Source organism: Gorilla gorilla, chromosome 4 (genome assembly GCF_029281585.2).
Source record: "Gorilla gorilla gorilla isolate KB3781 chromosome 4, NHGRI_mGorGor1-v2.1_pri, whole genome shotgun sequence".
NCBI lineage: Eukaryota > Metazoa > Chordata > Mammalia > Primates > Hominidae > Gorilla > Gorilla gorilla.
The window spans coordinates 15,249,987-15,277,217 of record NC_073228.2 but is presented as its reverse complement, the minus strand read 5'-3'; the positions used below and the strand labels follow the sequence as shown (position 1 = coordinate 15,277,217).

Below are 27,231 nucleotides of genomic sequence, written 5' to 3'. Positions count from 1 at the left end.
TGTAACTATTTGAATCATGACATGTCATCCCAAAATGTTTCAGCCTGCGTCTTCCTAAGGATAAGGACATTGTTTACACAGCCATCTGCCGGTATCGTACACAAAAAATTCAGCGTTGATTCAATAAGCTTACCTAACACAGCCATTCATTTAAAAAATGTCTCAATTATCTCTAGTATGTCCTTTATAGCTCCCTTCTCTGATGGAGAATCCAATCAAGGATCAAGATTGTATTTATTTGTCATATTGCTTTAATCTCCTAAATCCCAATTAAATCTAGAAGAGTCTCTGTGTGCTTCATGACACCGGCCCACTGCCTTGCAGGAAGTCCCTACTCTGTCCTTTTTTTTTTTGAGATGGAGTCTCGTTCTGTTGCCCAGGCTGGAGTGCAGTGGCACGATCTTGGCTCAACTGCAACCTCAGCCTCCTGGGTTCAAGTGATTCTCCTGCCTCAGTTTCCTGAGTAGATGGGATAACGTGTGCGCCACCATGCCTGGCTAATTTCTGTATTTTCAGTAGAGACGGGGTTTCGCCATGTTGGCCAGGTTGGTCTCGAACTCCTGACCTCAGGTGATCCTCCTGCCTCGGCCTCCCAAAGTGCTGGGATTACAGGTGTGAGCCATCGCGCCCGGGCTCTAGTCTGTCTATGAGCAGAGCTAGGCCCCAAGTACTGAGATACTTGAGTCCTGGCACAGACAAGAAATTTAACTCTAGTGCTATTCAAATGACCCTTGACGCTTTGCCAATTACCAATGTTTGGGAATCCGACCATCCAGCCTTGCTCCAATCCACAAGTCCATTAGGTAAGAGGCCTGGCAATCCTAAAACCCCAACCTACACAGGAGCACCAAGAAAGCCCTGAGTGCTGGCCTGAAAAGAGGCCGGCTCCTGTTCTTGACTTCGTTGGCTCATGATTCTTTGTGTGAACAGGACTTGCCTATAATGCTTCCTCACAGCCCACCCTGTGCTAATCCTTAGGAGAGAAAAGAGGTTCTAGCAGTATCATTCCGCTTCTCCTCAGCCTCCCTGCCCTGGCCTGTGCTGCCCTGGGGAGGCAAGAGCTGCACTGATCTCATCCCCATTTCTTTGGTCCATTTCCAGGGTCTCGGCCTATAGTAGCCCCTCCCCACTACTTTGTCCTTGGCCAAAGAGGGCACCGTGCACTAGGGGACGCTCCTGAGCGATCCCCAATAGCAGCTGAAGGCTGCTTCCCGGGGCAAGAGATCCTTCTCAATAATCAGCTTTGCAGTCGGAGGCAGCAGCTGCCCCAGCCCGCCCAGGCCTCCTTGGGAAGGGAGAGGACTGGATTAGAAAGGAAGCAGTTAATGGAAAATGAAGAGGGAGGGGAGAGGTGAGTTACACGCTGCTCCCCAGGGCAGTGACTTCCAAGCTAACAGCAGGTGGAGTTGCCCTCCTCCCTCGCTGTTGGTGGGGTTCGCTTAGGGACGGAGGGAGAAGGAGGCTGGCAGAGGGCATAGCCCCACTTCCCAACCCTGATTTGAGTTATCTTCCCCAGGGGGCCTTTTTCCCTATCTGTCCTCCAAGCCCCAGCAGTGTGATCATCAGAAGAAAGCACTGGAAGCTCTTGGAAACGCTGGAGTCCACTTCAGGACAATTTGTTTTCCTTTCTTTTTTTTCTTGTCACTGACTCGAAGCTCATCAAGACAATTTCTAAGCAGCTTCTTAGGTTAATGCCACCACTGGGAGTGGGTGGGATGACACAATATCTGTGTCCCCACAGCACCTGGCTTAATGTTTGCAGGCAGGAGTTTTGGGGGAGCTTTGGCCAGCTCAGGAAGGCCTGGGGACTTGAGCCCAAAGGGGAAGGGCACTGACTTCAATTGAATTCTCCTGTGGGGTGGGTTCTCTCCGGAGGGTGCCTTAGCAAGAGGACAGACACAAGCCTCAAGTCATCCTCACTGGCACCTATGTCATGAGGGCTGCCTGGCACGCAAACCCCCATACTGCCTTGTCCTTCAGAGCACCCATTCAGCTTCAGAGGACGTGCATTCACCCAGACAGAGGCAAATTATGTGAGTGGCTCTATTTAAACACCACTGAACCTATTCCTGTAGGTACCATGTGCTGAGAGCCGAAAGCCTTGTAGAAAGTTCTTAAGCGCTGTGCCCCACAGGATTGAGATAAGACAGGGCGCCGCTAAAGGACATTTTGCACTTCAGTCCAGAGCCTGGTGTGGGTGATAAAGGGCCAGCCCTGTAAGGCCAGGACTGACTGAGGGTGCATGACGGCTCCAGAACTGTCTAAAGGCCTCTCCTGCTCCCGCGAGACCTCGATGGAGGCAGGAATCCCAAATATGGGAGCAAACACAACAGATCAGCACATGTCCAAACCGCGCCCCCTCCACCATCACCCCGTGAGGTCTGGAAGCCCACCCCAAGCAAGAACGGCAGGGCCTGCCCCCGCTCCACCCCATTAAATGTGGCTGGTTAGAATCCTCTCTAATGACACAATTAGTCACCCACTTGTCAAGCAAAGCGCCTGCTCAGAGGGGGTCTGGCGCACTTACTCAGCAAAGAGAAATGCCTCTGAGCACAGCCTGGCTGCCTCCTCCTCCCCCGAAGGGCTTCTCTCCAGGGTAAACCATTGTGTCCAGCACAGGACAGAGTGGGCACGTAGACACGCAGGCACGTTGACAACGCGCATCCCGGCTCTCCTCCCTTCCAAGAAAAGGAGCTCAGGGGTAAGAACAAGGGATTACAATCCGACTCGGAGACCCTGGCGGTGGCCTGGACCAGCCAAGCGTGGTGAACTCCAGGGAACATGGGCACACAGTGTAGGGGCTGGGATGAGTGGATGAGGGAAATCCGACTCCTCTCAGATATCCACAGGCAGGACAAGGTGGCCAAGGCCGAGCTGATGGACAGCATGGCAGGAGGCCTGGGGCAGAGGCAGGGAGGGCCGCTTTGGGGTGCTCACTGGTGTTCCAGGAGGGCTTTATCCTGCATCTTCACTCCATCCAGGCCCAGCTTACCTACAACCTGGGGGAGTGGGGGTAGGAGGGTGTTAGGAGATGTGTAGCTTGAAAACGACAATAAAAAGGACTGCTGGGATCGGGTGCCTTTTCTTTCAGTCCCAGCCCACGGGCTTCACAAAACGCCACAGCACTGACTCTGAAATCTGGACTTCAAATTGGCTGAAAAAGAAAAGCCAGCTTTCCTCCCTCGCCCCCCGAAAGTACTACTTTTTAAACATCAAGATAACTCTCATGGCAGGCCTTGAAATAAGCCACAGGCACGTGGATTTGGGAACCGGTGGGCGGGAGGGGTCAGACGTGGGTGCGGAGCAAAATGCCAAGCCCTGGTCCCGAGGCCTGGGAGCCAGCAGCTGCGGAGCACGCCCTGGGCTGGGAGAGGCCGAGGGGAGGGGAGAGCAAAACACCTCCAAACAAACTCCTTCGGGCTCGCCCCTCGCCACACTTTCTGGGGGAGGGCGGCGAGTTTGCGGGGCTGCGGCTTAGCATGGCGGGACCTGCATTTCCTGCGGGCCGCGGGTTCTGCGCTTCCTGGGGGCAGCCTGGGCTGGAGGCCGCGGCCCCGCTCTCTGGCTCGGCGGGGAACGGCAGCGGCAGCCGGAGCCCCGGGGGTGGGGAGGGGGCCGCGAGGGCCCCGGTGCGTACCTGCCTCGCCTCCGCCGCCTGCTCCTCCGCCTCCGCTGGCGCCGCCGCGGGATCCCCTGGCCCTTCGGGCTCCCCCGGTCCCGCAGGCTCCCCGAGCTCCCCCAGCCCCGCGGGCTCTCCAGGCTCCTCCGGCCCCGCGGGCGAGGCCGCCGGCTCGGGGGCGCAGGGGCGGGACGGCGCCGGGGCCTCGGTGGCCTCGGCCGGGGGCGCGGGTTCCGGGGGCGCGCGGGCAGGCTCCGGGCTCGCGGCCGCCCCACGCCGCACCAGTAGCCAGGCGAGCAGAAGGGCCAGCGCAGTGGCCAGCGCAGGCAGCGCGGCCAGCAGCTCGGCCGGCGCCTCCATCGCGCCGCGGCCGCCGAGTGCCCGCCAGCTGGGACCCCGAGGGAGCCTGCCGCGCCCCGTCGCCGCGCCCCGCCCCGGGGCGGAGCCCCCATCGCCGCGCCCCGCCCCCGCCCCCTCCGGTCCCGGGAGGGTGACGCACAGGCTGCGGGCGGGGGTGTTGAGGGGGCAGAGCCCTGACCACCTGGGAGGCACAGGAAGGCCAACCCCTGCCCGGCCTGGGCAGCCTTGACGCTTTGGGGCACAATTTAGCTCAGGTTCAATTTGAAATACTGTATGAGGTGCCCTTAGGTTGTTGTCATCTTTGGCCTTAGTACGGCGGTTCATCTTAGAGCATTTTGGAAATATAAGTGCTAGTTGGGGAAGGCAGAGAGACAAGCAAACCCGGGAAGCTTCATGGAAACGGCAGCCTGGATTGGCTTGTAAAGCAATCATAATGCCGGATTACGTTCAGCCACTGCCGTTTTTATAGGCATGTCAGGAGTTGCTTTTAATCCTCAGGGTTGCCTTAATGTACTTTCACAGAGGACATCTCCAGATCCCGGCCAGTGAATGCTCCCTTCGGAGCTGAGGCCAGCAACCTTCAACACAGGCCTCCCTGTTAACAGTAACATGGCTCCCCCGCCCCTAGACCTGAAATTCAGCTGCAGGTCCTTGGTCAACGCTATTCCTCTTACCAGACTTTCTTCTTTGCACAATTCCAGAATGCATGCAGGGTGGGAGGGTACAATGAAGGAAATGAAGGCTATTGTTTTTGTTTCTCCAGATCCTCCCAGGCCTCTGTTGCTGAACAGTGGATTTTGAGATAAATATGTTGTAACCAAAAACATACTTTCCTACCACTCCCCACCCACTCTTTAGTTATTTTAAATAAACACAGGACGGGCATGTCAGGTATCACGCCAAACATAAGGCCTAATGTTAAAAAAAACACGGTTCCAGTTTTTGCTGAGGATGCATTTAATACTTTGTTGGGAAAATTACAGTGCCTGAGCTGATCTGTGATATAAACCAGATATTAGATGGAGTGCTTCTTTTTAAATGAAGATATACAAACGAGACCCCCCAGCAACAGGGAGAGCTGAATTCTGCTGCACTGCATGATATTAAGCGGGCCATGCATTTCCTTTTAGTGGTGGTTGATGAAAAGAGCCTATAAACTATAAAATGTGAAATAGGCTTTATCTACGGGCGACTAGCTTTTAACCACTGTGGAAGTTTCAGCCAGTGTATGGGCCTATTTTTTTTCTTTTGAGATGGAGTCTTATTCTGTTGCCCAGGCTGGAGTGCAGTGGCGCAATCTCGGCTCACGGCAACCTCCACCTCCCGGGTTCAAGCGAAACTCCCACCTCAGCCTCCTGAGTAGCTGGGATTACAGGCGCCCACCACCATGCCCGGCTAATTTTTTTCTGTTTTTAGTAGACAGGGTTTCACCGTGTTGGCCAGACTGGTCTTGAACTCCTGACCTCAGGCAATCTGCCTGCCTCAGCCTCCCAAAGTGTTGGGATTACAGGCGTGAGCCTCCGCGACCAGCCAACTTTTTTTTTTTTTTTTTTTAAGAGACAGGGTCTTTCTTTTCTTCTTCTTTTTTTTTTTTTTTTTTTTTTTTTTTTTTTTTTTTAAAGAGACAGGGTCTCACTATGTTGCCCAGGCTGGAGTGCAGTGACTATTCACAGGCATGATCATAGCTTTCTGCAGCCTCGACATCCTGGGCTCAAGTGATCCTCCTGCCTTAGCCTCTTGGGCAGCTGGGATTACAGGTGTGCATCAATGCTCCTGGCCCAGGGCCTTAATTTTGTGCTCCATCCCATTGTTTTAAAGTGTAAATACATTTTTTTTAAAGTCCTGTTCTGCTGACAAAGTACATTCTGTTGACTTTCAAATGAGTAAGAAAGAAAATAAGGACAAAACAATGCCAAAAACACAACTCCAAATCATGTTGCTTTATTTAAAATGATGAACAAGTTTCACCCAAGTGAAAGTTTAAAATACCAACCCAATAGCAGATCCACAGGCTTTCATGGCAGACCCCATGGCTAGACGGACATAGAACTAGGAGACTGCTCAGTGTTCTGACAACTCCAGGAGGCACGAGTGTGCAGAAGACAGTCCCAGTTCTTCTGTAGCATCCAGTCACTTTGGAGACAGCTGGCCAGGGCTAGCTCTCCTCCCAGGAGGTTCACTGGGGCTTAGATGACATTTCTTTTTTTTTAAAGACAGAGTCTCGGTCTGTCACCCAGGCTGGAGTGGCTTGATCTCAGCTCACTGCAACCTCTGCCTCCTGGGTTCAAGTGATTCTCCTGCCTGAGTTGACCAAGTAGCTGGGACTACAGGCATGTGCCACCACACCTGGCTAATTTTTGTATTTTTAGTAGAGACGGGGTTCCACCATGTTGGCCAGGCTGGTCTTGAACTCCTGACCTCAAGTGAGCCACCTGCCATGGCCTCCCAAAGTGCTGGGATTACAGGGGTGAGCTACGGCGCCTGGCCGAAATTTCTGAACAATGAGACAAAGTTGAGAGCCACCGCCTGGGGGTGTAAGCTCACCTAGTTTTGCTGCATAGGATGTCACATCTTGACACAAGCTAGTGGGAGGGGAGTGTGGAAGAAGCCGCCAGACTCCACTTCAAATCTACCAGCAATACCAGTACACACATCAAAAACAACTTACTGGTGGAAATACTACAGACAATCTAAAGAACCTACAGCTGGGGCATCCTTATACGCCTTCCTCCTACACAGCATTTTTTACATTTACTGCAAAAATTTTGTTCCATCCTATACTCGTCTAAAGTCCTAAATCCAAGGCTGAGTCTCTAGTAAGCTTATAAAGCATCTGCACCAGCAACCTTCCCACAGATCCTTAGTTTTGCTACTTTATGAAGAAGCTGTTACTACCTTAAGTATACATTGGTGTTAATTATGCTCTTTCATGTAGATCCACTACACCTGCATTTAAGAAGGTCTGCACTTCCTTCTACCTGCCCTCACCAGCGGCCCTGTGAACAGCCGCACATTCACTGTCCATTAAGCTTGTGGAGCTTGTCAGGGACCTGGGCTTGTCACCGTTATCTCCAGCACCTCAAGAGCAGTGCCTGGCCCTCAAACATCTATTGAACACTTGAATTACTAAGACATGGACAGCTGCAAGAATACAGCAAAATGTGAATGTCCCTCTTTTCAGTGGCTCTCCCCTCAAGGATGTCACCCTAAACATCCCAGTACCACTAATGGCAGAGGCATGTGTGTGAAGCATGGATTCTTCCAGCTGATGGTGAAGCCTCATCCCCAAAGACCCAGGGTCCTCCTGATGTTCTAGGTCCCCAACTCTTGTCTCTCCCACTCTGGTCCTCCCATCAGAAGTTAATAATCCAAGATCCCTTCTTCCAGGACCCAGCTCTTTGGTTTTAAGATCTGCTGTCATCTTGGAGAATCATCCCTGAAAATAATCTAACATTATCTCCTTCACTTTACTGTTGTTGGCACCATTCAATGGCGTAGCTCACGCCAGATGGGAAGAGGAGTTAACTTCTGAACAAGTGGTCTCTGGGTACCCACTCTTCCTAGTCTACCTTGGCCACCCGCCACCACTCCACTCCTTTTCCACACACGGTTTCCCCACCTTGCCCCTGCTGTGCTTACGTAACGGACAGCCTGGCTAGCCCACAGAGACAGTAAGGGGGGTTGGGGAATAGGGCTGCTGAATCCCTGGCCTGGCAGGAATAAACAAAGCATGTCCCAGAAGCACAGAATCTGTACTATCCAGACACTGTACTATCCAGAGCTGACTTGGGCCTATCAGATATGTTATTCCCCTCATTTCTGGAATACTGTTATGAAACAGGAATCACCTTTAGCATCTGGAGAAGGAAAACTGGGTGGCTAATCTTTATTTTCCAGATTATTATTTTTTTGAGAGATGGGATCTCACTATGTTGCCCAGACTGGTCTTGAACTCCTGGACTCAAGCAATCCCCCTGCCTCAGCTTCCCAAAGTGCTGGGATTACAGGTGTGAGCCACTGCACCTGGCCTTGGTGGCTAATTTTTAAAATTCAAAATTTCTGCTCCCCTATCCAGACCACTGGCAACGTGTCCTACCACGCCCCCTGGTGGCAAAGAGCCTTTTTGGGCTGTTTTTTATTTTAAACTGAAGTTTAGAGGAGTTGTTGATAGAAAACTGAAAGGAAGGTAAGGAAAAAGGGCAAGTGTGGCAGCACAGGAGCAATGCTGGGAAAAAGAAAAAAGCTTTTTGTAGATGGCAAGAAAAGTCTTTTTAAAAAGCAGGAGGAGCAACACCACTCAGATATTACTACCAAGAGATTATACATTCAGAGTTTGACTTTACTCACACCCAAACACATCCTGTGCCCACCACAGAACCAAGGGGGCTGTGGGCGTGGGGGTAAGGAGGGAGAGCAGCCCCCATGGCAGGCAGGCAGCACAGTTCTACCTACCCAGCCACATACTGGGGTTGGCATTTGAGGATGCAGAAAATTGAACTAAGACAAAAATAGAGAACCAGCCTCCTAGAGTAAAGCCACATGACCCAATGTCAGGAAATGACAGTCTGTTAACAGTGAGCAGAGACCTGTATTTTCCTGGTTACACCTGTTTCTAGTGGATATTTTGAGAGGCAACAGCACACAATTCTAACGCATCCACACACAGCCTCCCTGCCTGTGAACACTGCAGTGAGAGCGAGCTCCTTCCCACCTGCCTGCCAATGCCTCCAACGCTCCCGCCCAGGCAGTGCTTCCAAGTGCGCCCCATGGCCTTGACAACCCCTCTTATTGAAGTTTAGTTGAATTTAGGGACAAATTAAGGCAAGCAGGTGAATCAAGAGGGCAAGAGATGGCATCTGCTGGTCAATCCCCAAAAAGTCATCCAGTTAGTTATTTAGAAGTATCAACAGACTGCAAGGACTACAGGTGCCATCTCTGAATTTACTCCCCGTGTGTAACACAAGTCACCCACTTAACGTCTGTAGGTCAAACAAATGGGGAACGCTAATCTCAGAGTACCTCGCAAAGTGAGCACTTCTTATGGATCCCATGGTGGGGAAGAATGGAGCCTATTCATACTTTAAGTTCTGTGGTAAGAGCACATTGCACACCGTTCCCACTCTATGCAAACAAAAAACCCCAATGTATCACCCCCCCCCCCAAAAAAAAATACACTGTACAAAAACACCCCTGAAATTTCACAGTCTCTATGATGATGGAGAAAAAGATAAGGAATCCTAAGACAGACTGAGCAGTGGGTGATGTGCTGGGTCACTGCCACTGAATGCATTTGTGGGCTGATGGTGACATACAGGAAGAAGGGCGGACTCCAAGTCCTTCCGACACATAATTGGCTCACAAAGTCCACTCACCACTCTCAGTCTCTGTGGTACACAGCTGGCTCTGTAGAAACTCCTTACCGACATCCGTGAGGTAACAGACACAAGACGTTACAAGGATCACACCCCGCCAGCCTTGTGGTTGACTGGCTCGGTTTTCAATGAGACAGCACAGAACCTTCTTACCCAACATCCCATTAGCTTCAGTGTTTCACTGAGCTGGCCGAGCTGTTAAACTTCTTGATAATCTATCCTTAGGAAGCAGTAAAAACAGCATTTGACCGAAGATAGGAGCTTGGACCAGGGAAGGAATATCCAAATTCAAAGAAGACAGAGGAGAAGGTAGGACCAGAAGACGCGAGAACTGAGTTGGGTGGCTGCCAAAAGCTTATGCTGAAAGCACCTCAGGGAGAGTCTCTTTATCTGCTCAGGGGTGAGCCCGGCCTCCACAAGTGTCCCTAATCCTGCCAAGGAAAGTACAATTGCCTGTAATCAGCACGTAGACAGCATGCTGGGTACAAAGCTGGAAGGCAATGTTAAAAGCAGGACCCCCGGGACCCCACGTGGAAGTCATGGCAGGGCTTTCTCCAGAGTTTTCTTACAAATTACAAAGTCACAGATCAAGTGCAGATATAAATCTATAAATCTATAATAATAGAAACAATTTAAAACGGCAAGAAGAGTCTAAGTATGGCTGTGAAAGGACATCTAGGGTTGAGAAATGCACATTCCAGTTTGATAAATTCACTTGAATAAGTCACTTGAATTTCCCCATGGAATTTCAGCTAAACCACAGAGAATGGAGACTACACGATAGGAGGGACTGTGGGTCCTGCACTTCCCCAGTGCATTTAAGAAAGACTGAGCCGCTGGGAGAGAAAACGTTAACAGGAATGTCACCTTCAGCAGTCAAGGACTTCAGACATTCAAAATCCTATGAACGTCAGTATTAAAACATGTATATATATATTTTAAAGACAGGGTATCACTATATTCTCCAAGCTGGTCTTGAACTCCTGAGCTCAAGTGATCCTCCTGCCTTGGCCTCCCAAAGTGCTGGGATTACAGGCTTAAGCTACGATGCCTAGCTTCAACTTCAGTATTTTACTATCTTCCAACAACCTCTCTTAACACTTCAACCAGCACATCAAAGACCTGTGGCATTTAAAGACCCTAGACAAATGCAGAGAGTGAACAAATTCCATTATGAGCCTGTTACATGCCCAGGTGCTTGCAAACACGTTTAAATTTTAACTTATTTAGGTCCAATCTTGTACCTGGAGACGTGATTAAGTTTTTATAAAAGCTGGGTGAGGTGGCTCATGCTTGTTGTAATAATCCTGCTGCTTTGGGAGGCTGAGGTGGGGGGATCACTTGAGGTGAGGAGTTCAAGACCAGCCTGGGCAACACAGAGAGACTTCGTCACTACTAAAAATAATAAAAAAAATTAGCTGGCCGGGCATGGTGGCTCACATCTGTAATACCAGCACTTTGGGAGGCCAAGGTGGGCGGATCACAAGGTCAGAAGTTTGAGACAAGCCTGGCCAATATGGTGAAACCCTGTCTCTACTAAAAATAAAAAAAATTAGCTGGGCGTGGTGGCGCATGCCTGTAATCCCAGCTACTCGGGAGGCTGAGGCAGGAAAATTGCTTGAACCTGGGAGGTAGAGGTTGCAATAAGCCGAGATCGCATCACTGCACTCCAGCCTGGACAACAGAGCGAGACTCTGTCTCACAAAAAAAATAATAAAAAAAAAATAAGCTGGGCATGGTGGGGTGAATCTGTAGTCCCAGCTACTTGGGAGGCTGAGGCAGGAGGATTGCTTGAGTTTGGAAGGTTGAGGCTGCAGTAAGCCATGATCACGCCACTGCACTCCAGCATGGGCAAGAGCGAGACCCTGTCTCAAAAAAAAAAAAAAAAAAAAGAAAGATTTGATAAATCAGAGTTTTCTGCTGCTGTCTGATTTGGCTGAGCACTCAAGCAGCAACAGCAAACTGGGAGAAAAAGCAAGAGGCCACGCCTCAGGTTCTGCAGAAGATGCCGGGTGACTTTTCCAATGGCTCTCCCTACGCTGCTGGGACAACGACTCTGCGGTCAAGGATGCACAGCAGGAGTCACTGCTTTCCCCCAAGACCACCATGAGGAGAAGAGCAATAACGGAATGTTCTGGTATTCTCAAAGGAAAACATTTCCAAGATAGAAAATGGATTCAATTTTTATTAAATAATGTAAAGGGTTTTCTTGGCACTATTCACATTCTCTTGCCTTTCTGAGTAAAACAAGCCGCGTTTATCTGCATCGGTAGCAGAGGGAAAGCTACTGGAGCAAACGCTAAGTGAATGGGTTCCCGTGCCAAGGGTATCCTCATTCTTGGGCTCTGTCAGGCCTCCCCTTGTCTGCAGGACTGGACAGGCCACCCTCCCCAGGCCCTGCCCTCGCCGCGAGCGTGTCCTTCCATACAGACAACAGCCTTGCTGGGTCACCTGGAGGAGCTGCGCTCTTTGCTGACACAGTCGTCCTGGGAGGTGGTGTCCCCGTTTCCCACCATGCTGCACGTCCTCCTCTTCTTCCTGCGGTGCACTGTCCCATCGCCCTCGGATCCAGACTCGCACTGGACACAGGAGGACAGAAAACAAGGAGTCAACCTGGATGCAACCCACTTCTTCATTGAACAAACCTCTGACCTCGGGAGATAGCACAGATATTGGTCACTTTCTCCCAGATGCAAAGCAGTCATTATGACAGCTCCACAATGTAGCCTTCATAGCCACCTCCTTGGATGTTCCTGGCTCCCTAAGAATTTCAAACTTCCCTCAGAGGCCAAGTATCCCTCCACTGTTCTCTTAACGGTGTGGTTATCTGTCTGAATAGGATACCCATTGTAAAAATCTTTTAGTCAGAATTCTGAAAGTACATTATAAGATTTCACTCTACCAACAGAGCTTGATGTGTGAAAGAAGTAGGTACAGCACTGAACATTCCCAGAGCCTGTTCCCCGCCTGACGAGAAAAGACTCAATCAGTAGACTGTGTGAAAAGACAGAATTTTTTTTTTTTTTTGAGACAAAGTCTTACTCTGTCGCCCAGGCTGGAGTGCAGTGGTATGATCTTGGCTCACTGTAGCCCTCGCCTCCTGGGTTCAAGTGATTCTCCCACCTCAGCCTCCTGAGTAGCTGGGATTACAGGCGTGCACCACCACGCCCAACTAATTTTTGTATTTTTAGTAGACATGGGATTTCATCATGTTGGCCAGGCTGGTCTTGAACTCCTGACCTCAAGTAATCTACCCACTTTGGCCTCCCAAAGTGTTGGGTTAACAGGCGTGAGCCACTGCGCCAGGCTGAGATAGAAATTTCATCTGTTAAAGGTGCAGGGCCCTCTCACCCAGTATTACTGTCAGCTTCAAGTTTAAGGTTATTGGATTTGCTGAATTTCCAGGCTTACAATTCACCATCCATGGGGGAAATTCTTCATATGAGCTTTGAGGTCAGAAGGATGAGTTTGAAATCTGACACTGCTGCTTCATCTTGAGCCATTTACTTCACTAAATCCCCAAATACCCCTGATACCTCGAGGCTATTTTAACAATTCTTAGCCGGGCGCTGTGGCTCATGCCTGTAATCCCAGCACTTTGGGAGGCTGAGGCGGGTGGATCACCTGAGGTCAGGAGTTCGAGACCAGCCTGGTCAACACAGTGAAGCCCTACTGAAGTATACAGAGTTTATAGTCTCTACTAAAAATACAAAAAATTAGCTGGGTGTGGTGGCATGTGCCTGTAATCCCAGCTACCAGGGAGGCTGAGGCAGGAGAATCGCTTGAACTTGAGGGGCAGAGGTTACAGTGAGCCGAGATCACGCCATTGCACTCCAGCCTGGGCAACAAGAGCGAAACTCAGTCTCCAAACAAACAAAAATTCATGCACATGTGCGAAGCTGTAAAATGGGCAAGATACACCACTCAGCAGGAATGGTGACAACCGTGAAACCCTTAGAACAACGTGGAAAACCTTTCATATCCTTCTCCTGGATAGGAGGAGGAAGAGTCACACCTGGTTATGACTGAGTTACATGAGCCTTGGAGGCTCCAGGAGTCAGCCAGAGAGCAAGGCCTCACCTCTGAGTCAGAGTCTGACGAACTGGAGCTGGAGGAGCTGGAAGAGTCGCTGGAGCTGTCGGAAGCTATCCCTGTGGACTCCTGAAGGTCAACCGAGTCTGCCAGGACTGCCAACTCGGGGTGCTCTTGCTTCAAGATCCTGAGAGACAAGAAGTGTTGTTCTCAGTGCACTGACAGCCACACCCACTCACAACGACTCACTCAGAGTCGAGGCCTGTGTCTCTCAGAAACACCTGGGAATGCCAGGTGTGTCCGTTCAGAATGGATACTGTACAATGGTGAGGACAAAACCCCAGGCTGGGAACAAGAGAAACCCAATACGGTGCCCATGTTTTTCTGCAAGGAAAACTATACTAACTACACACAATTTACTACCACCTGCATAAATGAGCCAGCCGTGCCACCAATACACGAGGCACAATTTTCCTTAAGTTAGTCTTAGTTTTATTCCCTTAGGACAAAAAGTTTCTCTTCCTAGTTTTACTTCCTGAACCTTTCCCAGTTGATTTTTAAAAAAATCTTTCCTTTCCACAGCACAGCACATAATGATCAGAGTTTCATTGGTTAGATTCTATTTCTAAGAGTAGAAACAATTAGATTTGTAAGAAATACGAGGTGTCAAATAACACAGATGGTCCCCCCTCACTGGGAGCGTAAAACTGAACTGAAGAGCAGCAGCCCTCCCCTTCAGAAACCTCATCTGGCATCCACTGTATCCAGTGACAAAAGACCTGTTGTATCATAAGGCCTGCGGTGTGACCAAATCACAGCACGCAGTGGCCTACGGGGCGGGGTAAGTGGGCCTCAGATGCCCAAGAGTCCAGGGAGAACAGAAGCCACCACCCTTACTGGCCCTCTCAGCAGGGAGGCTGAGCATGGAACAAGCCAGAATCCCTCTCTTACCCCGAGAGCTGGTCCCTCCAGGTCAGGGTTGGGACACAGTGGCACGGGGTGGCTGTGGGTGGCTTGCACTGCCGCTGCCCGTGCTGTATCTGTTCTGTGGATAAACAGAGGAGCTAAGTCTCCAGGGCAGTCACCTCACTCACAAGAACTGAAGGTATTAAGTTCAAATGGGAATAATGCTTCTAGGTAAGAAAAAGAAACAACCCAAATAAAACCCAAATAAAATGATTTTAGCTAGCGCTAGCTTTGAAAAACAAAACGCAAAACAAAACGAGAAACAATCCCAATTATGACGTCTTGACTGAGTGGCTTGGATTCAACATGCAGAGTCTCACCCTGCCACCTCGAGGCTGGCAAACACCCTGAGGACTTGCCCTGACCTTGGCCCCTCTCTCCTCTACCCAGAGGGTCGGCAGCCCCAGCTTTGCCCAGGCCTGTGTACGATCAGCACACATCATCGCAGCAGCGGACTAGCCATTTTATCTCTGGGGTCGAAATTGAAACCAAGCAGAAATAAGAAAAAAATGACTCTCACCTATACCATTTCCTTGATAACTTTGGTCTCCCTCTTACCGTCTTGTGCCATACCACAGGGAAGTTGGTGCTGCTGGCAAAATTTTGGGTGATGGCGATAGTAGTGTCGAGATTGAGGACAACATGCCACCAGCCTCCTGAAATCCAACAAATAAACAGTTAAACAAGGTTTGATCCTATACCTAATTACTGTATAACACACACACCAGAAATTGGGAACTCCTATCCATAAGGGAGAGCCTACAGAGACATGATGCAGGGTAGTAAACGTTCCTTCTGATCCAGGGATTGCAAACAACTTGTTTGTGTAAATCAAGTTTTATCGGAGCACAGCCATGCCCACCTGGTGACGGATTGTCTACGGCTGCTTTCCAGCTACAAGGACAGAGTTGAGCAATTGTGACAGTCTGGCTTACCTAAAATATTGACTCCTCGGCCCTTTATAGAAAAAGTTTGTTTACTCCTGTTAATCCAAAGCTATGACCAAAAGTGCAAAAGCATGAAGTTCTTCAGCCTCTAGGAAGAGGACACCTGCTTTAAATATGCTTACCTTACTTTCCTTCACTTATCAAAGTGCAGTTGTCTGGTGTGGGATTTCCTGACTCAACCCGGACAGTGCTATACTGCATCAAAAACCCAATTTAGGCTGCGCTTGGTGGTTCACACCTACAATCCCAGCACTTTGGGAGGCTGAGGCAGGAGGCTTGTTTGAACCAAGGAGGCCAGCCTGGGTAACAGTGAGACCTCCAACTCAATTTACAGAATTAAACCCTGGCCGGGGGTGGTGGCTCACGCCTGTAATCCTAGCACTTTGGGAGGCTGAGACGGGTGGGTTGCCTGAGCTCAAGAGTTCAAGACCAGCCTGGGCAACACGATGAAACCCCGTCTCTACTAAAATACAAAAAATTAGCTGGGTGTGGCAGCATGTGCCTGTATTCCCAGCTACTTGGGAGGCTGAGACAAGAGAATCGCTTGAACCTGGGACGAGGAGGTTGTAGTGGGCTGAGATTGTGCCATTGTGCTCCAGCCTGGGTGACAGAGCGAGACTCGGTCTCAAAAAAAAAAAAAGAATTAAACCCCAATTTACAGAAACACAAACAAGCCGCTACACATATACAAAGACAATAGGTAACTACTGCAGACAAAGAAAAGTTGTATCTTTACATACAAGTTTTTTTTTTTTTTTGAAACGGAGTTTTGCTCTGTCACCCAGGCTGGAGTGCGGTGACACAATCTCAGCTCACTGCAGCCTCCTCTTCCGGGTTCAAGTGATTCTCCTGCCTCAGCCTCCTGAGTAGCTGGGATTACAGGCACCCGCCACCACGCCTGATTAATTTTTGTATTATTAGTAGAGACAGGGTTTCACCATGTTGGCCAGGCTGATCTGGAACTCCCGACCTCAAGTGATCCACTTCGGCCTCCCAAAGTGCTGATATTACAGGTGTGAGCCACCGCACCCGGCCTACATACAGTTTATCAGGTTTTATAGCCGTATAAAATGTGAACAAGAGCTCCCAAAGTATGTGACACTATAGCTACATGTTACTGTCAGAGGTGAGTACCAGTTCATTTACCAGGCAGCATCCAAATGATTTTTTGGACTCACTCTCTAACAGTTCTGCTCCAAAATGACAAAATATTGAAATCAAAGAACGTACTTTTTTTTTTTTTTTGAGATGGAGTCTCGCTCTGTCGCCCGGGCTGGAGTGCAGTGGCATGATCTCGACTCACTGCAACCTTTGCCACCTGGGTTCACGTGATTCTCCTGCCTCAGCCTCCCAAGTGGCTGGGACTATAGGCGCCCACCACCACACCCGGCTAATTTTTTTGTATTTTTAGTAGAGACGGGGTTTCACCGTGTTAGCGAGGATGGTCTCGATCTCCTGACCTCGTGATCTGCCCGCCTCAGCCTCCCAAAGTGCTGGGATTACAGGCATGAACCACCGCGCCCGGCAAAGAATGTACTTTCTTCCAGTTCATCTATACCTGGTACAAAGACAGTCTCTCCTGGTTTTTGTAAGATTTCCAGGGGTTTGAATTCAGGTGGCCAGGTTGGAAGCTGTGTCCGGGGATAAATAACATTAAACCAGGTAATAGCTTCGTCTTGCTGGTTCCCTCCTTCGTCTCGGGTCACTTTGATGAGTTCCCTGGGAGTGCTGGTAGGAAACAGGCACCAGCGCTTGTGGCCCTGAACTAAGGCATTCCAGGCACTGGTTCCCAGAGGGTCGATGTGAATCCCAGTTCCGGAGCGTGGTGGCCCCATCACAAACCACCTACAGAATGGAGATATCCAAGATGTGAAGTGTAATTTACTTACACACATACCACACAAAACAATAAGTTTTTAGTTTTTCTTTGAGAGTCTTGCTCTATCACCCAGGCGGGAATGCAGTGGCGTGATCTTGGCTGACAGTAACCTCTGCTTCCCCAGGTTCATGTGATTCTCCTGCCTTAGCCTCCTGAGTAGCTGGGATTACTGACGCACACCACCACGCCTGGCTAATTTTTGTATTTTTAGTAGAGACGGGGTTTCACCATGTTGCCTAGGCTGGTCTCGAACTCCTGGCCTCAAGTGATCACCTGCCTCGGCCTCCCAAAGTGCTGGAATAACAGGCTTGAGCCACCGCACCTGGCCAGGTTTTAATTTTATGTGATATATCATCTTTATTTCAGAGATTATATAAACTCTGGTACACAGAAACACTGAGTGCATTGTTCATGGACTGATTCCTAACAAAATAAGAAAAATCAGCTGGGGCGGTAGCTCATGCCTGTAATCCCAGCACTTTGGGAGGCGGAGGTGGGTGCATCACCTGAGGTCAGGAGTTCAACACTAGCCTGACCAATACGGTGAAACCCCATCTCTACTGAAAATACAAAAATTAGCCGGGTGTGGTGGTGGGCACCTGTAATCCCAGCTACTTAGGAGGCTGAGACAGGAGGATTGCTTGAACCCAGGAGGCGGAGGCTGCAGTGAGCCGAGATTGCGCCACTGCACTCCAGCCTGGGCGACAGAGGGAGACTCCATCTCAATGAAGAAAAAAAAAAAGAAAAAAAAAGAAAAATCACTACTGTGGTTTATTGCTGGACTTTATTAAAACCTCCCTTAGAGATCAGTGCTTCAACCTTAGCTGCACATTCAAGTCACCTGAAGAGCTTTCAGAAATTCTGATGCGCAGGCATCACCCGAATTAAATCAGTCTCCCCAGTAGGGCCCAGGCAGGCCTCAGGAGCCCCCTAAGTGAGTTCAATGTACAGCCGAGAGAGTACTCACTGTTTCGAAAAAAGATTAGCAACTGAACTCAGCGAGCAAATGCTGTTGTAGATAAGATTTTAACCACAGGCCGGGCGCGGTGGCTCACACCTGCAATCGCAGCACTTTGGGAGGCCGAGGCGGGCAGATCACCTGAAGTCGGGAGTTTGAGACCAGGCTGACCAACATGGTGAAACCCCGTCTCTACTAAAAATACAAATTAGCTGGGTGTGGTGGCGCATGCCTGTAATCCCAGTTACTCAGGAGGCTGAGGCAGGAGAAGCGCTTGAACTCTGGAGATGGAGGTTGCTGTGAGCCAAGATCGCACCACGGCACTGCAGCCTGGGCTACAAGAGTGAAGCTCTGTCTCAAAAAAAAAAAAAAAAAAAGAAAGAAAAGGATTTTAACCACTTAGCTGCAGAATACTTTACCTGTAAGGGGGCCTGCGCTTCTCCCCAGCATACTGGAAAAGGTCATCAGTGAAAAACTTTGGCACCTTGTAGTCTTCCAAAAGTTTCCTTCTTTTAGGGTGTTCACCATAGCTGCTGTCAAAGATGTAAAGGGGACTATCATCCCGAGTGCTCTCCATGTACTCGATGTAGTATTTCATCTTCATCTTCACTGAGTAGCCATCATTATCCTCACCACACTTGAACTTCTGGTTCCGATATTTCCTTTTTAGGCGCTCCAGAGTCCATTTCTCCTGCGCAGACCAGCCCTCCTGCGCATTCAACAAAACCACGGGCTTGTAAGGTCTTTCATACCGCTCCACAAATTCTTCCACAGACAGCTGTAAAGCATCTGCCCTTTCCACGTTATCCTGAGGGAATTAAAAAAGACCTGTCCAGTTAAAAAAAAAAAAAAAAGTCCAGTGGCAGATAAGGGTGTCCCCAAGGCCAACTGGTAATGACAAACCGAAGGAAGTTGACTCTCGTCTGGCTCCTCTGGGGTGGGGGCAGGGCGCGTGCGTGAGGCCACGTCGTTCCTAGAGCCACCCCCCATGAGCCTTGACAGCCAGGTCCCCTAGGGGACCCGCCGCCCAAAGGAGCCAGGGACGACGGGCCTTCTACTTGAGAGCGCCACAGGCGTGGGACTCCCGTCGTCCGCCAGAGCAGACGGGCGGCCACAGCACGGGAGGAAGCAGGCCCGCCCCGGAATCCGCGCCTCGGGGACCCCAAACTCCGCGGGGTGCGGGTGAGCCTCTACGAGGTCCCGGGCGCTCGGGGCGAGGGCAGCCTCGGGCCCAGAGAAAAGTGCGCAGCGGCTGGAGGTGCCGATGCCCGGCCTGGCCACCCCCGCCCGACCCGCTCACCGCCACGGCCGCCGGGCTCAGCGAGAAGCTCTCGTAGTAGTTGTGCCGGGTCCAATCCAGCGAGTCCTTGAGCTCCGGCCGCGCACTCCGCTTGGCCTCGCGGATGCGCTTCTTGCTCTTGTGGTTCATTCTGCGGGGTCGCCAGCTGGTTCCGCTACGACCTCGGCGCAGCCCGCTTCCTGACACTAACGCACCCCTCCCCGGCCTGGGCGGCGGCGACGGCGGTACCCAAACGCCCTTCGCTCAGTTCCGGCGCCTTTAAAGTCGCCTTCCAGAAAATTCACTCCCCAGCCACCTCCCGAGCCTCGGGTTGGGCAAGCAGCCGCCGTCTTCCCCGCCCCGACGCCTCTCGCGGTTTTCCATTGGCTTCGGCTCCCCTGGGGTACGCCTTCACACACGGCGGGTCTCCGCCATGTTGGGAAGGTCACGTCGGCTGCGTCACCGCCCCGCCCCGCCCCTCCCCTCCCGCGCTGCCGCTGTGCCCATCACTTCCGGTCGCGCCGGCCGCCCCTTGCCAGTTCTGCGCGTGTGAGTCTCTTTCGCCTTGCTCCGGGCTTTCTTCGCTCGCAGCGCGGCAGGGTTATCACCAGATCTGGGCTTTCCCCTTCTTGCCGTCAGGTGCGACGGCCACGTGGCCCGCGGCTTCCCGCTCGCGCAGTCTGGCAGCCCGGAGCCTTCCGCGGTCCCCCGCCCGCCCGGGGCCCAACGACGCCCCACTGGGCGAGCACGATTTCCGAGGACAGGGGGTCCGGGCCCAGCGCTTTCGATTCTCGGAGGAGCCAGGCCCGGGGGCCGACGGGGCTGTCCTGGAGGTCCACGTCCCGCAGGTGCGTGCAGCAGCACCCGCCAGGAGGCGCCTGAGGTCAGGAGCGGTTCTCGGCTGACTTGGCTGGGTTCCTGAGGGACCGGGGGTGCGGACGCTCAGCTGCGCAGCTTCCTGCTTTAGGTTGACCCCCGGAGCAAAAACGTCGGATATGAAGCCCTTCGGTGCATTAAATGTCTCTCAGTAAGAATTTTGGAGACCCTGCCAAGAAGTGACCCTGGTCACTATGTTGGTCAGGCTGGTCTCGAACTGTAAGCTTAAGTGATCCTCCCGCCTCGGCCTCCCAAAGTGCTAGGATTACAGGCATGAGCCACTGCGCCGGGCGGCTTTCTCCACATCGAATCTTTCCTGCCAGGAAAGTGACATTCTTGACTGACCTCTAATGCTTCTTTTGCTCTTGTCCAAGGGTTTCTTGATTCATCCTTATCTCTCACTTTTGTGTGAGTTTTGGGATCAGGGTTTCCAGTTTTATTTGGTGCCCAAAGTGTTTCTTGGGTTGGACCTCGCTTCTTCCTCTAAGCTCACAGCTACAACAAAACTCTCAATAATAATTCTTTTTCTTTTCTTTTTTTTGAGACACTGTCTCGCTCTGGCGCCCAGGCTGGAGCGCAGTGGCGCGATCACAGCTCACTGCAACCTCCAACTCTCGGATTCAAGTGATCCTCCCGCCTGCCTAAGTGCTAGGATTGCAGGAGTGAGCCACCATGCCCTGCCTGTCTTCGGTTTTTCAAAGCACTTTCACGTTGCAGTATTTCATTTGGTTTTAACAGCAGCCTGTGAGGCATGTCCCATGCTAAAGAAACAGCTTTAGAGAAGTTAAATGGGAGGCGGAGGCGGGAGGATCGCTTGGGACCAGGAGTTCGAGACCAGCCTGGGCAATATAGTGATACTACGTCTCTACAAAAAGTAGAAAAATAGTCAGGCGTCGTGGCTTGTGCCTGTAGCCCCAGCTACTCCGGAGGCTGAGGTGGGAGGATTGCTTGAGCCCGAGAGGTCGAGGCTGCTGTGAGCTATGATCAGGCCACTGCACTCAGGCATGAGCAACAGAGCAAGACCTTGTCAAAAAGAAAAAAAAAAAAAAAGACTGGAGTGGAGGCTATTTCTGATTGTTTCCAAACAGCTTCACTTTTTTTTGTTTTTGACCCGGACGCTCGCTCTGTTGCCCAGGTTGGAGTGCAGTGGTGGGCTCACTGCAACCTCAATCTCCGGGCTCAAGTGATCCTCCCACCTCAGCCTTTCAAGTAACTGAGACTACAGGCATTGGCCACCACACCCAATCTGGCTTCAGGGATTTGTTTTTTGTTGTTTTTTTTTTTGAGATGGAGTCTCGCTCTGTCACCCAGACTGGAGTGCAGTGGCACAATCTCAGCTCACTGCAACCTCCACCTCGCGGGTTCAAGTGATTCTCCTGCCTCAGCCTCCCAAGTAGCTGGGATTACAGGCGCCCACCACCATGCCTGGCTGATTTTTGTATTTTTAGTAGAGACCGGGTTTTGCCATGTTGGCCAAGCTGGTCTTGAACTCCTGACCTCAGGTGATGCACCCGCCTCGGCCTACCAAAGTGCTGGGATTACAGGTGTAAGCCACCGCTCCCGGCTGGCTTCACGTTTAAATACACTTGCATTTCTTCCTAAATGTAGGGGGTGATGATATTGCCTGTGAGAATAGAAGCCTCTTTCCTTTTTTTTTTTTTTTTTTGGAGTTGGAGTCTTGCTCTGTCGCCCAGGCTGGAGTGCAGTCGCGAGATCTCTGCTCACTGCAAGCTCTGCCTCCCGGGTTCACGCCATTTTCCTGTCTCAGCCTCCGGAGTAGCTGGGACTACAGGTGCCCACCACCATGTCCAGCTAATTTTTTTGTATTTTTAGTGGAGTAGAGACGGGGTTTCACCACGTTAGCCAGGATGGTCTCGATCTCCTGACCTGTTGATCCACCCACCTCGGCCTCCCAAAGTGCTGGGATTACAGGCGTGACCCACCGCGCCCGGCCTTTTTTTTTTTGAAACGTAGTCTCACTCTGTTGCCCAGGCTGGAGTGCAGTGGCGCAATCTCGGCTCACTGCAACCTCCGCCTCCCGTGTTCAAGCGATTTTCCCGCCTCAGCTGGGATTACAGGCACGTGCCACCATGCGCGGCTAATTTTTTGTATTTTTAGTAGAGACAGGGGTTTCACCATGTTAGCCAGGCTGGTCTCAAACTCCTGACCTCAGGTGATCCGACCGCCTCAGCCTCCCAAAGTGCTGGGATGACAGGCCTGAGTCACCGTGCCCGGCCCCTGACTAGAAATATCTTATTTGCTTGCTCGTTGCCACTCTACAGTAGGATATGTGCTCAGGGAGAGCTACATCCCCAGTCTAAGAATGATCCCTGATACTGTGACACTAGAAGCGCTTGTTGAATAAACAGTGCTATCAGGAGTTTCTATCACATTGCATTGCAGTTTTATATCCCCAAAGGTCGTGGATTGGTGAACAGGGCTGCCATTTTTGTAATGGATGCCAATGCCTGACAGAAATTGCTGTATGAATGATTCCAACTTCCAGCAGCTAAATTATTTATGGCACACAAAAACATTCTTTTCAGGTCCTGCATCTCCAGTATGGAATGTATGTTTGGCCCTGTGCTGTGGTCCTGGCCCAGTACCTTTGGTTTCACAGAAGATCTCTGCCAGGCAAGGCCATCTTAGAGGTACGAATGCCCCTGAAGTTTCCAGAGTTCTAGATTATGTTCAGATGTGTTAAGTTGACATGTGTATATTGCTTGTTTTTAGCTTTTGTTAAATATTTTTAAGTCGGGTAATTTAGCTAGTTTGTAAGGTCTGTGAGCTAAGAATGTTTTGTTTTTGTCTTAAGGTACAGAGATTATCGTGGAACTTTTTTTCATTTAAAAAGTGGTTTTTTGGCTGGGCATGGTGGCTCACGCCTGTAATCCCAGCATTTTGGGAGGCTGAGGCGGGTGCATCATTTGAGGTCAGGAGTTCGAGACCAGCCTGGCCAATGTGGTGAAACCCCATCTCTACTAAAAATACAAAAAGTAGCCAGGCGTGGTGGTGCACGCCTGTAATCCCAGCTACTCGGGAGGCTGAAACAGGAGAATTGCTTGAACCCTGGAGGCGGAGGTTACAGTGAGCAAAGATTGCACCATTGCCCTCCAGCCTGGGCAACAGAGCGAGACTCCATCTCAAAAAAAAAAAAAAAGTGGTTTTTTAAAGAAGATACTGGGTGTGATGGCTCACACCTGTAATCCCAGTACTTTGGAAGGTCGAGGTGGGAAGATGACTTGAGCCCAGGAGTTTGATACCAGCCTGGTCAACATAGTGAGACCCTGTCTCTAAGAAAAAAGAAAAAAGTGTGACAGAGATGATAGGTGGACCACAAAGCCTAAAATATTGACTCTCTAGCCCTTTAGTTTGCTGACCGCTATTCTAGATGAAGCCCCTGAACTGCCTTCCACGGTCGTGGCAGTCTTTAAGGCCATTGTTTTAGGTGTCCCATCAGCATCATGCAGCCTTTTTATATTCAGGTTGCTGTAACAAAATACCATAAACTGGGTGGCTTACAAATAACAGAAATTTATGTCTCTGGCCGGGCGCTGTGGCTCATGCCTGTAATCCCAGCACTTTGGGAGGCCAAGGCGGGCGGATTGCCTGAGGTCGGGAGTTCAAGACCAGCCTGGCCAACATGGTGAAACCCCGTCTCTACTATAAATAGAAAAAATTGGCTGGGCGTGGTGGCTCATGCCTGTAATCCCAGCACTTTGGGAGGCCGAGGCGGGCGGATCACGAGGTCAGGAGATCGAGACCATCCTGGCTAACACGGTGAAACCCCGTCTCTACTAAAAATACAAAAAAAATTAGCCGGGCGTGGTGGCGGGCGCCTGTAGTCCCAGCTACTCGGGAGGCTGAGGCAGGAGAATGGTGGGTGAACCCGGGAGGCGGAGCTTGCAGTAAGCCGAGATCGCACCACTGCACTCCAGCTTGGGCGACAGAGCGAGACTCCATCTCAAAAAAAAAAAAGATAAAATTAGCCAGGCCTGGTGGCACATGCCTGTAGTCCCAGCTACTCAGGAGGCTGAGGTAGGAGAATCGCCTGAACCCAGGAGGTGGAGGCTGCAGTGAGCTGAGATTGTGCCACTGCACTCCAGCCTGGGCAACAGAGCGAGACTGCATCTCAAAAGAATAAAGAAATTTGGGTCTCAGTTCTGGAGGCAGTGAAGTCCCAGGATGAAAGTCCTTACAGGTTCAGTGTCTGGTGAGGGCCAGAATTCTGGTTCAGTGTCCTCTGTGTTCTTAAGTGCCTTGTACTTTAAGAAGCAAAGCAACTCTCCAGGGCATTTTATAAGGGCACTAATCATGAGAACTCTGCCTTTATGTAATTGCCTCCCAAGGCCCACATCAGATGGGTAATTAGGATTTGAACATATGAATTTTGGGTGAACACAAACATTCAGACCGTAGTGTAGCTCTTTCTGGTTTTGGAAATGTTGAGATTAGTGTAAAAATGTATCCCATTCTCTTTCTAACCTCACTACCTGGCCTCAGACTGGTGAAGGCTTGGAAAAACCAATTTTATCACATTTGCAAAAATAGACTTTCACACCATACTTAAGACCAAAGGCTAAATAGACAAACCAGAAGCTTAATATTAACATCCCACTCTTAACTTTTACTACACCAAGTAAATGAAATCAGGGGTAGGATTTGGCACACACCTCTGGTCCTAGTTGTAATTGCTGGGCACTCAGAATAATTCTCTGTGTCCTTCCTTGAACTGGAAAATGGGAAGCTTGTGTTTATGCTAATACTTATGAAGGCATTCCCTGGTATTATTTCTTAGTGTCTGCAAAGCATCTTGCCACTTTGAAGGCCCAACTGGAAAATCTTCACTAGAAAGCCATGTTGCAGACCTGTTAGGTTTTAGCTACAGAAAAGCAATCAACTATAGAACATGCTAACAGAAGTGAAAATTAGGCTGAGTGCTGTGGCTCATGCCTGTAATCCCAGCACTTTGGGAGACTGAGGCTGGTGGATCACTTGAGGTCAGGAGTTCAAGACCAGCCTGGCCAACATGGTGAAACCCAGTCCCTACTAAAAAATACAAAATACTAGCCGAGTGGCTGGGCACGGTGGCTCATGCCTGTAATCCTAGCACTTTGGGAGGCCGAGACAGGTGGATCACCTGTCAGGAGTTCGAGACCAGCCTGACCAACAGGGAGAAACCCCGTCTCTACTTAAGAAATACAAAATTAGCTGGGCTTGGTGGTGCACGCCTGTAATCCCAGCTACTTGGGAGGCTGAGGCAGAATTGCTTGAACCCGGGAGGCGGGGGTTGCAGTGAGCCAAGATTGCACCATTGTACTCCAGCCTGGGCAACAAGAGCCAAACACTCTCAAAAAAAAAAAATTAGCTGGGCTTGGTGGCCAGTTACTCAGGAGGCTGAGGCAGGAGAATCACTGGAACCCGGGAAGCAGAGGTTGCGGTGAGCCGATATTGCACCACTGCACTCCAGCCTGGGGAACAGAGCAAGACTTCGTCTCAAAAAAATAAAACAAAACTGAAAATCATGGCAGAGGAATCAAGTGCCCCAAAACTACTTCTGTGTGCATAGCAGTTAACTGCCAGTTACGATACATGGCCCTTCAATATTGAAATTGAAGGTTAAGCTTTTACCTTTTAGCAGGGTAGATTCATAAGGAATGTACTTTTGTCATGTTTATAGTAATGTTCAGTTACGGTACACATTTTACACAAACCCAGAAAGACTGACTCTATGCTTATTTAAAAAATGCAAGAATATAATGAAAAAGTACTAAGATTCCCAATTATTTGCAGTTCCAAGTATAATTGTGAAATGCCATCTTTCGTAACTTATTAGATTGGAGCTGGAGTGAGCCTTCCAGGAATTTTGGCTGCCAAATGTGGTGCAGAAGTAATACTGTCAGACAGCTCAGAACTGCCTCACTGTCTGGAAGTCTGTCGGCAAAGCTGCCAAATGAATAACCTGCCACATCTGCAGGTGGTAGGACTAACATGGGGTCACATATCTTGGGATCTTCTGGCTCTACCACCACAAGATATCATCCTTGCATCTGATGTGTTCTTTGAACCAGAAGGTAAGCTTTTTTGGCTCAATAGTACATTTGGCCAGTGATGCTATATGAAAGTCTATTCATAAATCCTTTCTCCTCAGATTTTGAAGACATTTTGGCTACAATATATTTTTTGATGCACAAGAACCCCAAGGTCCAATTGTGGTCTACTTATCAAGTTAGGAGGCAAGTATGGATAACCCTTACTTTTTGTATGTAACTTAAGCCTTACTCTACCCTACCCATGCGATACATAATTTAAGAATAGAATATATCTGAAACAAAACAGAAAAGGCATGACTTTAAAAGAACTTTTTTTTTTTTAAGTGCTGACTGGTCACTTGAAGCTTTACTCTACAAATGGGATATGAAATGTGTCCACATTCCTCTTGAGTCTTTTGATGCAGACAAAGAAGATATAGCAGAATCTACCCTTCCAGGAAGACATACAGTTGAAATGCTGGTCATTTCCTTTGCAAAGGACAGTCTCTGAATTATACCTACAACGTGTTGTGGGACAATGTCAATACTGATGAGCAACCTGGCACACAAACTATGAGCAGACCACTTCAGCTTGAGAATGCAGTGGGTCTGAAGATGGTCAAGTCTGTTTGCCTTAGATTTTGGTGTCACCTAGACAACACTTAAACTCATATGAAACAAAAATTAAAATACGTATTACAAGTACTTGGATTGTTCCTTAGTCATTACATAGGATATAAATTAGGTTGAGAAGGGGGTATATCACAACCTCAAGAAAAGTGCCACTTAAAGCATTGCTTTTAGGTGTTCAACTGGCATTTCCACTTTAACTTAGGAAATGATAGGCACTAAACATTCCACTTCCATACTATGCAGGCAGTCAGCCACAATCACAAAATTGAATAGGTCCT

At 49.9% G+C, this 27,231-nt stretch overlaps 3 protein-coding genes across 10 annotated transcripts in view; 1 reads left to right on the top strand and 2 right to left on the bottom strand.

Annotated features, from left to right (window-relative positions):
- Positions 1 to 4,053, bottom strand: part of MXRA7 (matrix remodeling associated 7) — a 38,473-nt gene extending 34,420 nt beyond the window's left edge. The window contains exon 1 of one of the 2 annotated variants that reach the window (XM_031010671.3): positions 3,638 to 4,053. In XM_031010671.3, the coding sequence (XP_030866531.1) occupies positions 3,638 to 3,979 (342 nt within the window). In that variant the 5' untranslated portion in view covers positions 3,980 to 4,053. The remainder of the gene's footprint in view (positions 1 to 3,637) is intronic. The other variant, XM_031010673.3, reaches the window with a different exon arrangement.
- A 1,851-nt stretch (positions 4,054 to 5,904) lies between these two features.
- JMJD6 (jumonji domain containing 6, arginine demethylase and lysine hydroxylase) lies at positions 5,905 to 19,876 on the bottom strand. 3 transcript variants are annotated; one of them, XM_004040905.5, is made up of 7 exons: positions 19,434 to 19,876; positions 18,553 to 18,941; positions 16,855 to 17,141; positions 14,870 to 15,005; positions 13,432 to 13,570; positions 11,803 to 11,930; positions 5,905 to 9,782 (listed from the first exon to the last, which is right to left on the bottom strand). In XM_004040905.5, the coding sequence occupies exons 1-7, from the start codon at positions 19,560 to 19,562 to the stop codon at positions 9,746 to 9,748; spliced, it is 1,245 nt and encodes a 414-aa protein (XP_004040953.1). In that variant the 5' UTR covers positions 19,563 to 19,876; the 3' UTR covers positions 5,905 to 9,745. The 3 variants fall into 3 exon arrangements, 2 of the variants coding, with proteins under 2 accessions (XP_004040953.1, XP_055244821.1); XR_002005979.4 differs by lacking the exon at positions 5,905 to 9,782 and adding an exon at positions 14,335 to 14,428 and having other exon boundaries at positions 11,804 to 11,930; positions 19,434 to 19,851; XM_055388846.2 differs by lacking the exons at positions 5,905 to 9,782; positions 11,803 to 11,930 and adding an exon at positions 14,335 to 14,423 and having other exon boundaries at positions 13,437 to 13,570; positions 19,434 to 19,851.
- Positions 19,877 to 19,908: 32 nt separating this feature from the next.
- On the top strand, positions 19,909 to 27,025 carry METTL23 (methyltransferase 23, arginine). Of its 5 annotated transcripts, none has more exons than XM_063706065.1 (5): positions 19,909 to 19,961; positions 22,835 to 22,939; positions 26,125 to 26,362; positions 26,440 to 26,524; positions 26,666 to 27,025. In XM_063706065.1, the coding sequence occupies exons 2-5, from the start codon at positions 22,856 to 22,858 to the stop codon at positions 26,829 to 26,831; spliced, it is 573 nt and encodes a 190-aa protein (XP_063562135.1). In that variant the 5' UTR covers positions 19,909 to 19,961; positions 22,835 to 22,855; the 3' UTR covers positions 26,832 to 27,025. The 5 variants fall into 5 exon arrangements, with proteins under 5 accessions (XP_063562135.1, XP_055244825.1, XP_004040954.1 ...); XM_004040906.5 differs by lacking the exon at positions 19,909 to 19,961 and adding an exon at positions 20,052 to 20,295; XM_055388850.2 differs by having other exon boundaries at positions 19,927 to 20,260; positions 26,440 to 27,025.
- The last annotated feature ends 206 nt before the right edge of the window (positions 27,026 to 27,231 follow it).

Bases quoted from the DNA above. Each gene is read 5' to 3' on its own strand.
- JMJD6 (XM_004040905.5), bottom strand. From the start codon at position 19,562: ATGAACCACAAGAGCAAGAAGCGCATCCGCGAGGCCAAGCGGAGTGCG. The intron at 17,142-18,552 runs GTAAAGTATTCT...TCCATTCTGTAG, and splicing joins AAGCGCAGGCCCCCTTACAG to GTGGTTTGTGATGGGGCCAC. The intron at 15,006-16,854 runs GTATAGATGAAC...GTTGGATTTCAG, and splicing joins AGAGACTGTCTTTGTACCAG to GAGGCTGGTGGCATGTTGTC.
- METTL23 (XM_063706065.1), top strand. From the start codon at position 22,856: ATGTATGTTTGGCCCTGTGCTGTGGTCCTGGCCCAGTACCTTTGGTTT. The intron at 26,363-26,439 runs GTAAGCTTTTTT...CTTTCTCCTCAG, and splicing joins TGTGTTCTTTGAACCAGAAG to ATTTTGAAGACATTTTGGCT. The intron at 26,525-26,665 runs GCAAGTATGGAT...TTTTTTTTTAAG, and splicing joins TCTACTTATCAAGTTAGGAG to TGCTGACTGGTCACTTGAAG.